Source organism: Rattus norvegicus, chromosome 2 (genome assembly GCF_036323735.1).
Source record: "Rattus norvegicus strain BN/NHsdMcwi chromosome 2, GRCr8, whole genome shotgun sequence".
Classification (NCBI taxonomy): domain Eukaryota; kingdom Metazoa; phylum Chordata; class Mammalia; order Rodentia; family Muridae; genus Rattus; species Rattus norvegicus.
The window spans coordinates 37,693,527-37,709,711 of record NC_086020.1 but is presented as its reverse complement, the minus strand read 5'-3'; the positions used below and the strand labels follow the sequence as shown (position 1 = coordinate 37,709,711).

The window sequence follows — 16,185 nt, the reverse complement described above, 5'->3', positions numbered from 1 at the left end:
TGTCCTACCGCGGAGCACACGTGGTCTGAACCATTTCGGCCAGCTTCCGGAGGTGAGTGCTATCTGCAAACACCGGACCTGGACGCAGCACCCGGATTTACGGATTGGCCGTTTAGCTAGTATTATGAATGACACGACAAATTCTCTAAAGTTGCAGAGGTCTTATAGTCTTTTCTAGTTTCCTGAAGAACAGGGACATCCCCCCTCCCGGAGTTAGCGGTGCTGCGATCCGGGAGCAACATGGCGACGTCCATGAGGGGATAGTTTGGGGGAGTAGCTAGTGCTTAGTACGGTTGTCCTGTCTAACTCTGACCGAGTAAAGTTTTCCCCAAGTACCCAGGTAAAGAATTGTCTACTAACAGGTGGGCATCGTCAGAGACCCGCCATTCGCTCGCGGCCACACTAAGGAACGGAGTCTTGAGCAGTGAGCAAGATGAGTAACATCTACATCCAGGAGCCGCCCACGAATGGGAAGGTGAGAGCCTCTACCACCTGGACATCCTAATTAAGAGCAACCTGATTGGGGGTGGCAAGGGAGTTGAAAGACCAAAAGGACTGCCCTCCACATCATGCTTATGGCCACTGTTGCATTTATACTATTTACAGTGACATGTCTCAGCGTATTTTTGAGAGTTATTGAGCAACTTCTCTATTCGCTAGTCTTCTGACCCCTTAACTTCCTTGATCCAACTCACGTGAGCGCCTTCTAGTGTCTGTTGTTTTTAAGACTTACGTTAAGATTGTTCATTTTTTTAGTTGTTTAACTTGGAGGTCGCGCATTCTCTACCATCATTTATTGAAGGCCTCCTTGGCACAACGCACTCTACTAGGTGCTGATGATACAAAGCAAGGTTGGTGTGCTACACACACACACCCCCACCCACACACACACACAAATATATATATATACATATATATATATACATACATATATATACACATATATACATATATACATATATACATATATATGTATATATATATACACACACATATATATATATGGCTAGCTGCTAATTCCCTATTTCAAAATTACAGGCGTGCATCGACACACCTGCCTTTGGTTGGGAAGAATTGAAGAAGATTATATTGCCATGATAGTAAGGCGGAGTGAAAAACAGGAAATGATGGGGAAAACATCTTGGAGGACATATCTTTTGAGATAATTGTCAGAGGCAGCGGGGGAGTGAGGAATATTACTGGGTAGGAATGGGAATCGATTCCCTGATAGGTTTCATACCGAGCTATATTTCTAGAGGACAATATTAATTTTAACTAATAAATGCTCGTAGAGATAAAATAGACTGACCATTTATTCCCCAATGCAGGACCTTAACTTTTGCTGTTCATTTCTCTAGTATGCTATTTTATCTGTTCAAACGTCACTCTTAACAAAGAGGCCTATAAAATAGCAAATCTCAGTGATGCCCTGGGTCTCAACAATTTCCAAGTATTTAATAGTATATTACTTTTGTTTCTTTCCTATATAGAATGCAAACACTATCAGTGAAGATAAACATCTAGAAACAGTGATTCTCTACCTGTGGTTTGTGACCACTTTGGTCAAATAACCCTTTTACAGGGGTTGAATATCCGACATCCGACATATCAGATATTCATGTTAGGATTTATAACAGCAGCAATATTACAGTTATGAGATAGCAATGGAAATAATTTTATGATTGAGGGTCATTACAACATGAGGGATTGTATTAAAAGGTCACAGAATTAGGAATTGAGAGCCACTGACCTAGAACATTGCTTCACATACACTGTGGAGTTCATGCACTATGAAAGAATAGCTAGGCAGATGAATTAATACTATGTTTTCTTTAGCTTCTGAGAGGTATTGAGCATAAGTAAGGGTGAATCATGCCCAGACTTAGTTGTTTGACACTTTTAAGAAATAAAAGAGGGTTTCATATGAGTCTTTAGCTATGCTGGAACTGGTTGTTTACTGTAGGAAATGATTTGACACATTCATAGAGTAAAAGCATTTCTGAACAGGAGCTCATTCCTTCAACAAATATTTTTAAATTGTGTATATATACATGAGGTGTGTGTGTGTGTGTGTGTGTGTGTGTGTGTGTGTGTGTGTGTGTGTGTGTGTCTTGTTTTGAAGAGTTAAAATAAAAACTTCATAAAAACTGCAAAAGAACAGCAGATAAGGGGACAGGACAGAGCTGGCCTGAGATGTGCCCGGCCAAGCCTAAAAACAAGGTCAAGGGATTGTTCCAGGAAGGGGGCCATCCGGACGTATGACTCCCTGCTCTACAGATAAAGATAAGACGTTCTCCTATATTGAGAACACCCCAGCCCGCACGTACTGCTTGCAGATGAGACCTTGTACCCATTTCCCTTGCTGATAACCATGCGAAACCCCCTGGCTTCTCCTATATAAACCCCTGCCTGAAGAGGCTCGGGGCCGATTCCTCTGTCTCCTGTGTGAGATAAGTGTCGGTCTGGGATCTCGTTAATAAACGCTACCTCTTGCTGTTACATCAAGACCGGCTACTCGCGTTTCTTGGGGGCACCTCAACCCATGACTGGAGCGAGGGTCTCCCCAAGTTTGGGGGTCTTTCAGTTTCATGGTTGTCCCACTGCATACATTAGAAGGTTCAGAGTATAACTTTAGATGATGGCCCTCATCTTCCACTTAGTTTAAGGCAGTGTCTTTTTGTTGTGTGATGCTGCCTATGTCAGCCTAGCTGGCCTGTGTGTAAGCTTCTGGAGAACCTTTTTGTCTCCTCGGCTCAGCGTAGAGTGCTGGAATTAAAGACACATGTTATAGAACCCACATTAAAAGAAAAGGAAAAGAAAAGAAATCACACACACAGAGTCTGGGTACTTGTGAGTCATTCTTTTATTTTATGATCCAAGTTTTAATGATTAGTTACATGGGCCTATGTTACCCAGATTAACTAGGCCAGCTTTCACAATTGCCATTTGAAAGATAACATTACTAATGTAGAAACTTCATCATGAGTCGTGGTGCTTATCTTAATCAAAGCACTTGACAGGCACATCTCTGACTGCAGGGCCACCCTGGTCTACAAAGCAAGTTCCAGGGCAGCCAGGATTATACAAAGAAACCCTGTTTTAAAAACAAACAAGCAAATGTAACAACTTGCTAGGTGTGGTGGTATACTCCTTTAGTACCAGTACTCAGCAAGCAGAGGTGGATGGATCTCTGTGTATTCAAGGTCAGACTGGTCTACAAAGAAAGCCTCAGGGAGACGGTCTCCAACAAAACAAATACAATGTAAAAATATAAGAAAGATATTTAAAAACTGGTAACATTGAAGCATTAGAAAGCATGGGAAATTTGTCAAATAATTAGAAGTTATGAAGGTTGCTGGGAATATATGTTTCCACTTATTATTGTTACAAATGAGCTTTGTACTAAATATTTGTTCTGTCTTGAAATATTTGTCACTAAGATTATAAAGCCATTGTTTCTGTTCATTGTTTAAACATTTTAAATCCAAATATATGGAACTGGAAGACAGAACTCTTTAATTTCAGTGAAATGTATTTGGTGAAAGAAATCTGATACAAAGGACACATTTTGTATGATTCCATTCATATGAAATGTTCAGATGGCACTGCCCATACAGACAGAAAATAAATTAGTGGTTGCCAAAGGTGAGGATAGTGGGAATAGTGAGGGACTGAGAATGGGTCAGAATTTTATTCCAGGGAAATGAGATGTTTTGGAAATAGCGGCAGTGGCTGCTAAATCCCAAAACCCAGTGAACTCTTTAGTGGGGTAACATATTGATATATACATTATATCTCAATAAATATTATTCATCTTTTGCTATGTTTTTACAAAATTAAAATCATAACTACTTTTAAATATGGCCCTTGTAACATCATACAATTCTTTTAAAGGTTGCTAAGAAGAAAAGCCTAGGTCCCCCTAAACAATGCTTCATTTCAGTATATAAGGAACAGTAAAATAGGTCAGGACTTATGGAAAGTCAGGAAATAGTACTCAGTATCATTTCAGGTTCATTCTGAGATAGAGGGAGTTATCCAGCTTCCTTTGTAGTCTTTTTCACACTCAAAAATAAATAAAAACAACTAAATAAAAAATGTAATAAAGGTTAAAAAAAAATGAGACAGGATCTCACTATATAGTCTTATATAGTGACCTGGGGCTTGCTCCGCAGACCAGGAGGGCCTAGAACACATAGAGATCTGCCTGCCTCTGCCTCCTGAGTGTTAGCATTAAAGGCACATAGCACCATGCTTGGCTTTTTCATATTCTTTATAGGTTAATGAAACTGTTAAAAAAAATCTACCATAATGTAGATATTTTTACTTCTTTCATTTTCATAATTCTTGAAGAGTAGTTGTAAAAAGAGCTACATGTTGCCAGAAAAGGCCCCTAAAGATGTAACACATTCATTAGTAGTGCATTACATACATAATGCATTCATTAGTGATGCATTACATACATAGTGCATACATAGTGCATTCATCAATGATGCATTACATACATAGTACATACATAATGCATTCATCAGTGATGCATTACATACCTAGTGCATACATAATACATTCATCAGTGATGCATTACATACATAGTGCATACATAACGTATTCATCAGTGAAGCACAATTTATGATAGCCTTTCCTAGGTTTCTGAAACAAAGTTGTAGCAAAGATGTATAAGCTGGTGGGAGAGGAGAGGGAGGTACTCTTCTCACCTTGCTGTTGAAAAGCATTCTCACTGCGTGATGATGGCACACCCCTTTAAACCCAGAGCTCAGGAGGCAGAGGCAGACTGATTATCTCTGAGTTCAAAGCCAGCTTGTTCTACAGAGTGAGTTCCAGTACAGCCAGGACTATACAGAGAGACCCTGTCTCCAAAAAACAAAACAAAATGAAAGCATTCTATTTCAATTTACACCTTCTAGGGCATCCTTAAAAGACAGGACTTTTCTGAATGATTTTTAAATTTCCCCATTTCCAAAACTGTATTTGTGACAAGGCAAAGGAGTTTTGTTTCTTTCTTTTTTTTTTTAGGTGTGACTTATATACAGACTCCTCATGAGGATCAATTTGGTTTTAATTATTCTGCTGTCCTTATTTGCAAGAACATTCTGTGTGGTGGCCACAGATTATTAATGCTAATTAACTTTTGTACAGTAGGGGTAGAAAGAAAAATTGATACTGCAGACTCCAGCTGTACCACAATGCTCAAACTTGGGGGTCTGACTTTTTGTTTGTTTGTTTGTTATTTGTAGTTATTGAGCCAGTCATTATATAAGCTATTAACCGTCTGGGCTTAGCAGAGGTTCTGGTTGTTATAAAGCATCTGGTTCTACCAAGGAGTAACTGCTGGCATGAACCAGTAAAAAGGAGACTATGAAATGATCCTACCTACTATAGAGATGATGACTTTTAAAACAACCATCTTAACAAGTCACAGCCAGATTTAGATAAGAATATTCCCGTGTGCTAGGACTTGAGCTGAGTTGGTAGAGTGCTTGCCTAGCGTACACGAAGCACTGGGTTCAGTCTCCAGCACCGCATGAATAAGGCATGGTGACAAATGCTTGTCATCCAAGTACTTTGGGAGATTGAAGCAGGAAGATCATGAGTCGGGGTGAGCTTGAGGCCAGACTGGACTATGAGGCTATCAGACTTACACTGAAAAGCCAGAGACAAACCACAAGGGGCTGGGGAGATAGCTCAGTTGCTAAAGTGCCTGATGTGTAAACATGAAGAGCCGCGTCTGAATTCCCCGCATCTTCAGGGAAAGCTGGGCGTGGGTGCATGACTGAAACCGCAGAGTGGAGACCATGGGGTGGCAGCGGCAGGTGGGCGGACCACGCTGGCCTGTCTGGTTGATTGCTGAGCTCCAGGTTCAGCTGTACACATGCATACAGAATAAATACTTATTCCAAAGTAGGGATAGCATGACTTCAGTGTGAAAGTAGGGTTCAGAGATAAAATCACCTGAGTGATTGTAGAATTGTCTAATAATGTCATAATTCAGTGGGTTTATTAACCTTAATTTCATAATTTGCTAACTTATTTTATTGGAAATAATGCAACTAAGTTTGCACTCTTGGTTTTTAAATGAATGGAGCTTGTTTTCTGTGATTAGAAAAGGTGCTTTTTTGAAAATAGTGTGTTGCGTCATCTGATGATGATTGAGCTATAATGAGTATTTGACATTTGTTCAGTATAACAAATCCCAAGTTGAATTTTTAATATTTCTTATAAAATTAAAAATGCTACATGTTTGTATTGCCAGTTGAATAACCAATCAAGCAAAACAAATACTTAATATGATGTCATGTTCTTTCTATAGGTTTTATTGAAAACTACGGCTGGAGATATTGACATAGAGCTGTGGTCAAAAGAGGCCCCTAAAGCATGCAGAAATTTCATTCAGCTTTGTTTGGAGGGTCAGTATTACCTTCATTAACATTCTGGAAAGAAACTTGCCTTAATCGGGCATTGTTGGGCATGTGTGTTGGGCGTGATGGGCTGCTCCTGTAATTCCCGAAATTGAGAGGTTGATGTAGATACATTTTGAGTTTCAGACTAGCATGGGCAACACAGTGAGACTCTCTAAGTAAAACCCTGGAGGGGTGAGCTTTTTAAAGAATGAAAAGAATAAACTACAATGTGTTTTTTTCATTGTGGTCAGGTATTATCCAGAGGTAACAAGTAATGAGATGGTGTTAGCCACATGGCTTTGAGCAGTGTACAAGGAAATAGACTGCAGGAGTAACAGGTTTCCTCGGGATAAAATTAACACAGACAAGTTATACCTGAGTTGATCTCCTTTGACTGCTGCGTGCTCCATCTGTCCTTCTGTAAATATGGTGACTCATTCCCTGAGAATTCCTCTCATTCTGTATCACCCTTTCTCTCTCGGGCTGTCTCTAGCCAGGTGATTATCATTTCAGAACTATATTCATTTCTTCCCTTCTTGTGCCGAATTGATCTAATGGTATAGTGGTCGTCCCTACTGGAAACTTCTGTTAGCTACCACTAAAGCACATTGCAGCTTCTTCCCCCGACAGCCTGGGCCTGGACTTCCATCTCCATGGCTGTAGGTGCCTCCTGTCTGGTCTTCTCTGTTGTTTCTTTGCCTTCTGCCCATGCACATGGTGTTTGGCTTCCTAGATTTCTATTCTTTCAGTCAGCCCCTCTCTCTTTCCCAAACATTCCCTTTCCTTTCCACACATCCTCACATTAGCTTTCCTTTTTTTTCTTTTTTCTTTCTTCCTTCCTTCCTTTCTTTCTTTCTTTTTTTTTTTTTTTGTATGTTTCTCACCCTCTTTAATAAAAAAGCAGACCCAGTTTTTATCATTTGTTCAAAGTCAGTTTTTCCATAAAGCTTAGCACCTGGGATGATTTGTTAATCATTTTGAGTCATAACATGATAATTTTCCTTTATAAGAAGCTTTGAAAACTTTTACATTCACTTTGTATATTTTGTTCTTCAATATTTGTTTATGCAGCTCTGCATTCCATACAGTTTTCACAGCTTCTTATTGGCTTTCGGAATGTCCTACATATGACTTTAAATTTCTCCAGTGATGGCAAATCATTGTCCTCCAGTTAGATCTGATTTTTAGAGACAGTGTTCTTTGTGGTGTCAGACACAAGATACTTAAGAATCCAGAGTGTCCTATTGTATGATAAGGACAAAGCTCTCCAAATAGAAATTAGATAACTATATCATGGCAGGGGAAAGTTTAAGGACATAATGATAAAAGAATCCAGTCCCTCAGATGAGACAAAGAGAAGAGGTCTGCAAAGACCATTATTAATAATTGCTGTGGCAGGCAGGCAGGAAATAAAATCAGACAGGTAGTTTAGTTAGAGAAGCCTCGAATAACTGTCAACAAAGCTAAGAAACACACGAAACAAAGAAAGTCTGACTTCTGGTAATCAGTTTAAAGAAGCTCAAATTTTACAGGAAAGTGAAATTACAAAAACACTGGGAAGGATGAATGGTAAATTGCAATCCGTGGAGCAGGTGAATAGAGACAGAAAGAATCTGGACAGGATACAGCAGTGAAATGAGCCTGAGTTCAGTGGGTGCTGACAAAGCTTATGTGTATCAAAAAATATTCTCCCGTTCTTCTAAGAAGACCAGGAGATAGAAGAAAGGAATGGGAATTTTATAGAAATGGAAATAACCAGAACAATTTCCTTAAATGAAGCAGGCAAGAATTAAATGAAATTATTGTTAGCTAACTAAAAACCTGAGCACATTGATGAAGAGATGGCTTAGAACTTGAGCTCTTAAGTCTGCTTAAGACTTAAGACTGGCTGCTTTATCAGAGGCCTAGGGTTCAATTCCAAGCACCTGCATGGCAGTTCACAACCATCAGAAACTCTACTTCCGGAAGATCCAGTGTCTTCTTCTGGCCTTCATAGTCACCAAGCATGAATGTGGTATGCAGACATACATGCAGACAAAACATGCATATACTTATAAAAAGTTCGGTATTTCTTAGATAAGTAAAGTAATGTAGAAACTCCATTTAATCTTCAGAGTGCATGATTTGAAGAAATTACAATGTTTCTGAATCTTTTCTTTCTTTTTTTTTTTTTTTTTTTTTTGGAGCTTGGGACCGAACCCAGGGCCTTGCGCTTGCTAGGCAAGTGCTCTACCACTGAGCTAAATCCCCAACCCCAATGTTTCTGAATCTTATAATGCAGCTTTCAGTTGGTAACAACACCAACAGTGTGTAGTTTTCAGAATTAAAAGCAAATGATTGAAAGCACGGAAGGGCCTTCAATGACACAGGCTTCTTTGTTGAAAGATAGGCATAGCTTTTGGAAAATCCAAAGATCTGTAATTGCAGATTTAATCTTGGACTTAAAGGTCTTTGCTGTATAGATAGGTAAACATTTAAAATAAATATAATTTTTGAAAGTTGTCAAAACGTAGTATTAAACTGTTACAAAGGAAGGAAAAGAAAGAAAGCAAAAGGCACCAGATTTTCAATTTTCTTAGGAGATGTCCTACAACTCAATGGGTCCGTGTGCTTCTATCATACCTAATTAACATTTTCCTTCTCAATGATTCTGGTCTCAGAAAAGACATTCTAGGGGAGACTTTATATCATTTATGCTGCATATTTGTGACTAGAAAGTATATTTTAATATATAAATAATTTCTGAAAATCACTTAGAAAGTGAACAAATATTTAATTAGATGAAAATATGTTATTTCACTTATTGAGCTTTTTTAAAAAAGGAGACTGCACAGACAGTGCTAGAACTTTAATCAGTTAATAACTTAACTATCTGCTGGTTTGTACTTTTTTGTGCCTTAGTAAGTTAGTTTTCTGTCAACCTCAGCAGTGTTGGCCTTTGCCATTGGCTCTTCTTTGCTGCAGAAACAATCCTTTGGATTTTAGGATGCTGGGCAGTCTTCTTGCCGCCTTATACAAGATGCTTGTAGTATTTCCCAGTTTCAATGACCAAAAATATTTCAAGATGTTGATAAATGCCCCTGGTATGCAGTATTGCTACTCCTTTCTTTCCCCCAGTTGAGAGACATTGGTGTATATTAAACTTCTTGTTTTTATTTTAAAAGCAATAATTCATAATGTGAGAATTCTATAGATTAAAAACAAATAAACAAGCAAAACCCCCATAAATGAACCTCATTGTTTCTGTAGAAACATACAGTGTTTGAAAATTGAATGTTTTATAAGAAGTGGAGAGGAAAGGTTTTGGTTTAAAAGCCAACCTAGCATTCTGGAAATGAAATCTTGTGGCTCTGTAATATTAACTATGATAATTAAAGCGATACTAAATTTTAGAACTTGATATATTGTTTTTCAGCCTACTATGACAACACCATTTTTCATAGAGTCGTACCTGGCTTCATAGTCCAAGGTGGAGATCCCACAGGCACCGGGACTGGTGGAGAATCTGTCTATGGAGCCCCATTCAAGGTCAGATCAATTTACTGTATTCTAGGTCAGTTTGGAATGCTTCTTCAAAGGTGATAGTGTTCACAAGAATGTCTCAAGTAGTATGCAAAATCAGTGGCGTTGAATTAGTCAGAGATAAGAGCAGTCTTTCTGATTTATCTTATGGCAAGCCTTTGCACTAGATTAAACTAAGGTAGAACTAAAAGGTGAGTAAGAGGGAGTGGGAGGAAGGGAGAGAGAGAGAGAGAGGGAGAGAGAGAGAGAGAGAGAGAGAGAGAGAGAGAGAGAGAGAGAGAGAGAGAAAAGCAGGATTCAGAAAGAAGTTTATACAGCGTATTTCCTGATTCTTGGCTCTCAGCAGCCAATTTTGAGAATGTTGCATGTGCTATTTTAGATTGAAACAGTCTGACTTAAATGCTATATGGGATTTTGCTTAAGCTGCTACAACAGACTAGGGGTTAAATAAGAATTTATTTCTTGTGGACTTGCAGAGGCTTTGAAGTCCAAGTCACAGTGAGTGGTCATCCCTCTTCTTGCCTTGAAGAGGCCTGGGGAAGAGAAAGCCAGCCCTTGTACGTTTTGTAAGAGGACGTGAACCCTACTGGGTTAGAATGAGAGCCCCACCCTGTGCCTTCATCTTGCTTGTATTATCTTTACGGCCTTCTCCAGCTTGTCAGAACCACAAGTATAGCTAATGACCTCAGTATAAAGCTTTTGAGGGACCAGTCTCCCACAGCATAGCTTATTGAACACTATGTACTTACTGTACACCAGAGAGCTCTATAGTGCAAGGAGCATGTATGACAGACAGACGGTCACCAAAGTGAGCAGAGTGAAGGCCAAAAACAGGAAAAAACATATTGGTCAAGAATGGGCCCATGATTTCTTATTTAAATTTTTTATTACATTTATTAATTGTATTTTATGTATGAGTGTTTTGCCTGCATGTTGTATGAGTACCACATGCTGCTTGCAGACTGTAGAGGTCAGAAGAGGGCTCTGGATTCTCTGGCATCACTGTGTGGGTCCTGGTACTTGAACCCGGGTCCTCTGCAAGAGCAAGTGCTATTCAGTGCTGAACAATTTCTCCAGTCCTGACCTGTGATTTCTTGACTCAGCATAAACTTAAGACAGGAAAGAGTTAAAATACTTAAGAAATTAGGAACAATAATGGTCTCAACTATGACAAAAATTGTGTTAGTATTCTAATTATAATAATGCTAGCTAGCTTCTTTAAGTGAATTAATGTCAGTAGTTCTTAAAATCAGGAAATGTTTGAAAACTTCATATTTATTCTAGTGGGAAAGACTGTGTGGAATTTCCTTTCTTCTTTTCTTGGGTCAGTGGAATTTTTAATTGTTTTACAGTTTCCAAAGAGGGTCCTGCCTTGCTGCCCTAGCTGGAATTGTAATATAGTACAGACTGGCCTCGAATCTGTGACCGTCTTCCTACCTGAACCTCCTCAGTGCTCAGATTGCTGGCATAAACCTCAGTGCCTCACACAGTATGATTGAGATTATTCTCGTTTTGTTTTGCTTTTTCCTTTTTTTGGAATTTTTTTTTAATGTTGTATTTCAGATAACAGTGGCTCTGGAAAGTAGGAAATGGTATTTTAAAAATCTCAGGTGTCACTGTTAATTAGATCCCATAATTTTAGGGCCTCCACTGTATAGGAAGTATTCCATATTCTATTAGTTCTGTTATTTATCCGAACTTCTCTTTTTTGACATTTTCTAAGCTATTTGCTTTGCTATTTTAAAATACTACAGTTATATTAACTTCTTTCACAGATCATTACAAAGATGGTGTCTTAGTTAGGGTTAATATTGCTGTGATCAAACACAATCACCAAAAGCTACTTGGGGAGGAAAGAGTTTATTTCACTCAGAGTTTCAGAGTTCATCATTGAAAGCAGTGAGTGCAGGAACACATACAGGACAGGAGCCTGCAGGCAGGAGCTGATGTGGAGGCCATGGTGGGGTGCTGCTTACTGGCTTGCTCCCCATGGCTTGCTCAGCCCGCTTTCTTATAGACCCCAGGACCACCAGCCCAGGGAGAGCCCCACCAACAATGGGCTGGGCCTTCTCTCATCAAACACCAGCCAAGAAAATGCCTTATAGCTTGATCTTCCAGAGACATTTTCTCAGCTGAGGTTCCCTCCTCTCAGATGACAATAGTTTGTGTCAGCACACATGGTATAAAAATACCACAGATTAGGAGGATCTAAACAACAGGAATACTGTACAGTTCTCCTGAAGGGCCAGAAGGCAAAAGTCAAGGTGTTTGCCTGTCTGGTTCCTGGTGAGATGTACTGAGTTCAGATCTTAAGACTAATATAGTAAAGAAAAACAGCCTCTGATGCTTAAAAGGCACTGACTGTGTTAGATGGATGAATCCAGTGTCCAGTCTAAGGGGAGTTCTTGGTAGCTCTCAGAACACAGAAAGCACCTGAGAAACAGGCCCTGCACTGCTACACTCTGCCAAGTCAGACTGAGCCATCTCTGAGAAGAGTCCACTCAGGATGGGTTAGGACTTTTAAAAACACAGTGAAAGCACAGACATACACTTATGGTAGACTCTCTGAACTGAAAAGCAGGAAGAAACCCATTGTTTCACATGTGGAACAAGATGGGAAGCAGCAATAGCTGGCGGCTGTACCGTGGCTCGTGGATGGCTTTCTTGGAAAAACAATAGGCGGTTTTAAGAGTTTGGAGGACTCTGAAGGCGAGTAGGGAAATAGACTTAGACTCTGACTCCCTTTGAGCATCCTTCCTCTGTGTAAGTAGACTTCCACAAGACAGTTATGGGGCTAATATATTTAGAAGATACAAGCTGCTGAATTCAGGCTTAAGAGTGTTGAACAGATAGTAAATTTGGATTTGATTATACTTCAAAATCAGTTAAATAAAGCTTCGGCATTTTTGATTAGAAGTTGTCTGAGCCTTGCTGGTCTGCTGAGTAGCTGATTGAATATGAAGGGTCTTACAGTCACTAAATCTCTTTCATTCTTTCAGGATGAGTTTCACTCACGGTTGCGTTTTAATAGGAGAGGACTGGTTGCCATGGCAAATGCCGGTCCACATGATAATGGCAGCCAGTTTTTCTTTACCCTGGGTCGAGCAGATGAACTCAACAATAAGCACACCATCTTTGGAAAGGTTTGTGTCCCTATTTTAAGAATACGGCTTGGTTTTGATTTTATGTTATTCTTTAAGCTTCTGTGATACATACAATTAACATATAACAGTTGCTTTTAAAATATTATACTGGTTTACTTAATATTTTCAAAAATGATAGAGTATGTTCTTATTATGAAGAACTGTAAAGAGCTACCTGAACTGCCTGTGCTTCAAGTCAGTCATTTGTCAAGGTATCAATGTGTTCTTTAAGTCATAGCAGTGATAGTAGCTACTTATGGATGGCCACGCAGCCAGTGTTGTTTTACATGTTTCCTTCCTTCCTTCCTTCCTTCCTTCCTTCCTTCCTTCCTCCCTCCCTCCCTCCCTCCCTCCCTTCCTTCCTTTCTTTTTGGAGGGGGGAGGGGCAGGACAGGATATCTCTGTGTCCTGGCTGTCTTGGAACTTGTTTTGTGGATCAGGCTGGTCTTGAACTCATAGATCCTCCTACCTCTGCCTCCCGAGTGGTAGGCATGCACCACCATGCCTGGCTGCTTTACACTTTTAAAAATATACTTAGCCAAAAATACAAAATTTACAGTTTACCAATGATAAATTTTCCTAAATTTAAAGTGGAGGATGTATTAGTATTTATAACTTTACCAGAAGTATTACTTTGGACAGTGTCCATTTAGTCCTGCTCACACTTAACAGCAAACAAGGGAGGCGATCTTCCCATAGAGTTTAGAGCAGTTCTCTTTAAAGTGGGATCTTGACTACATCTTCCTCTCCCCATTTTTTCTCATCTCAGTATTCCTGTTAATTCTTAGACACAGTAAACATGAATAGCTTTTTAGCCCCCTCTGCTGGTTCAGTAAGAATTGCTTCCCTACATCCCATGCAAAAGAGGGTTTGACAAGAGGGAAACAATTGAGTAGAGTTGGACAACTGAACCTCTGAAATCGTGTCATCTCAAACTATAGAGATGCAACCTTGTTGCTTATTTCTTAAAAGCATCCATTAGTAAATAGACATTGTTCTGTTCTTAGCTGCACTCTTAACCCAGGGTTTTCTGGTAATGGTCTTTTCCCGCCTCTGTTTCTTTTTTTTTTTTTTTTAAGCCAGATGAGATTTGAGTTCCGATCTTGTGCTGTGTTTTACAGTGTCTGTTATATAATCTAGGCATGAGAGATGACATATAGCATAGCAATCGTAAGTGGAGGTGCTCCCACTTTTGGGACTGTAATTTCTTTGAACCTCTGTCCTCAAATCTGTACAAGAAGGGTAATATAATTTTCACTTCTAGGATATTTCTGCAAATTAAATTAGGCAATGATTAATAGTATTTCTCATACTGTTAATATTTAAGCTGCTTTAAGTTCAAGTTTGTTTGTGATATTTGAACTGTCACTCAGTAAGGAGGTTGACACTGTATGTGTATTTTTAGTAACACATTATATACACGGGAAACATCAAAGAAGGTTTACTAAGAGGTTGAGCAAAAAAATAAAGATAAAAATTGAGCACAGCTGTTTTCCAGCCTGAATCAAGTGTGTGCGTCACCATCAGTGTCAACTGTACTTACTCTTAGTTAAACATAACATTCTCTTTTAATTGTTTTCAAACACTTTCAGAAGTATACCATTTACTTAAAATATTTTAAAAATTGCTCTGTTTATTTAAAAGATGAACACACACGTTTTTGATCACATTTCTTGTTTTTCTGTGGTAGGTTACAGGGGATACAGTGTACAACATGCTACGCCTGACAGAAGTAGACATCGATGATGAAGAAAGACCCCGCAATCCACATAGAATCAAGAGTTGTGAGGTAGGAGCATGACTGTGAGGCGTCCTTTAAGAGGCAACCGTTAAACCTTTAGATAAAGGCTCTATACTAAACACCATGGCTCACTCCTGTCTATTTAATAAAGCACAATTCCTGATGGGGACTTTTTTAAATTAAAGGCTTTGGATTTCAATATGAAACTTTAGATAATAATCTAAAGAAGGAAAAGCTTAAGTCATAATGAATTAAGTTGTGAGTTAAAGGAATTAGATTTCTTTGCTCAAAGAATAGGATTTTAGGTAAGTTAAGAGTTATCTTTTATTGAGGAAATGAAGTAATCTTTAAGAGCATTTGATATGGAGTCCAAATGTGTAGGTTGGGCCTTATGTTTCCTTGTGTGGAATAGGTATGGTAGAGTATCTTTTACTTGGAAAGAACGTGATGTTTTGGGGCAGTCAGTGAAGCAGCTGCAAGGTTGTTGTCAACCTGCACAGCACTGTACCGATGAGCTTTACATAGGGAAGAAGTCGACGCTAATGGCAGAGAACTTCAGTATCACTGTTCACTTCTTTGTAAAATAAAAAATATCCCGGAATAATATCTTCAAAATACTTCTTTTCATAGGTTTTGTTTAACCCTTTTGATGACATCATTCCAAGGGAAATTAAAAAGCCCAAGAAAGAGAAGGCAGAGGAAGAAATCAAGAAATTGAAACCCAAAGGCACAAAGTAATCATAATAGAAAGATTTTTTTTTCAACTTTAATAGTGACAATAACTTAGGTGGTTCTTATCATGATTGCTTACTAAAGAGGGGAATATCATTTTGAACCTGAGCACTAACAGAATTATAAGCATGTTTATTTTAAAGTGAACATTTACATTTAATGACATTTTATAACTTAAACCAAAAATGCCATCTTACATGGCCATATAACATGTATTAGTAAATAAATACTTAGTATTCACTGTAGCTTATAACTCACAGCTGGGTTATTGAGAAATAACCATTTGTGTAAAGAATTAGTATAAAGAATTTGAGAAGGCATGAGCATCATAAAGCACACTTTTAATGTGTGTTATAGGATCGCATACTTTATTTAATCCACTTTGGTGCTATTCAATATAATCTTTTTATATTTTTAAATAAAACTATTTTCTTTACTATTTTGTTTTTCTTAAAGATATTGTCTTATAATAGTAATTTGTTTTTAATAGACTTTAGCATTTATACCAATGTTGTTTACATTAATTTTTTCTTACATTAATAATTTCATTATTAGATTCAGACAATTCTATGTATGGGTCCGCCACACCCAGGTCTTAAGCAAAGTTTTTCAGTCTGTCTGAGCTTTG

General features: G+C 38.6%; 1 protein-coding gene across 2 annotated transcripts in view; it reads left to right on the top strand.

Annotated features, from left to right (window-relative positions):
* Nucleotides 1–20: 20 nt before the first annotated feature.
* The window catches only part of Cwc27 (CWC27 spliceosome associated cyclophilin), a 211,230-nt gene continuing 195,065 nt past the window's right edge, over nucleotides 21–16,185 (top strand). Inside the window, exons 1-6 of one of the 2 annotated variants that reach the window (XM_017590950.3) lie at nucleotides 21–475; nucleotides 6,329–6,425; nucleotides 9,835–9,947; nucleotides 12,941–13,084; nucleotides 14,775–14,873; nucleotides 15,456–15,559. In XM_017590950.3, the coding sequence (XP_017446439.1) occupies nucleotides 434–475; nucleotides 6,329–6,425; nucleotides 9,835–9,947; nucleotides 12,941–13,084; nucleotides 14,775–14,873; nucleotides 15,456–15,559 (599 nt within the window). In that variant the 5' untranslated portion in view covers nucleotides 21–433. The remainder of the gene's footprint in view (nucleotides 476–6,328; nucleotides 6,426–9,834; nucleotides 9,948–12,940; nucleotides 13,085–14,774; nucleotides 14,874–15,455; nucleotides 15,560–16,185) is intronic. The other variant, NM_001013199.1, reaches the window with a different exon arrangement.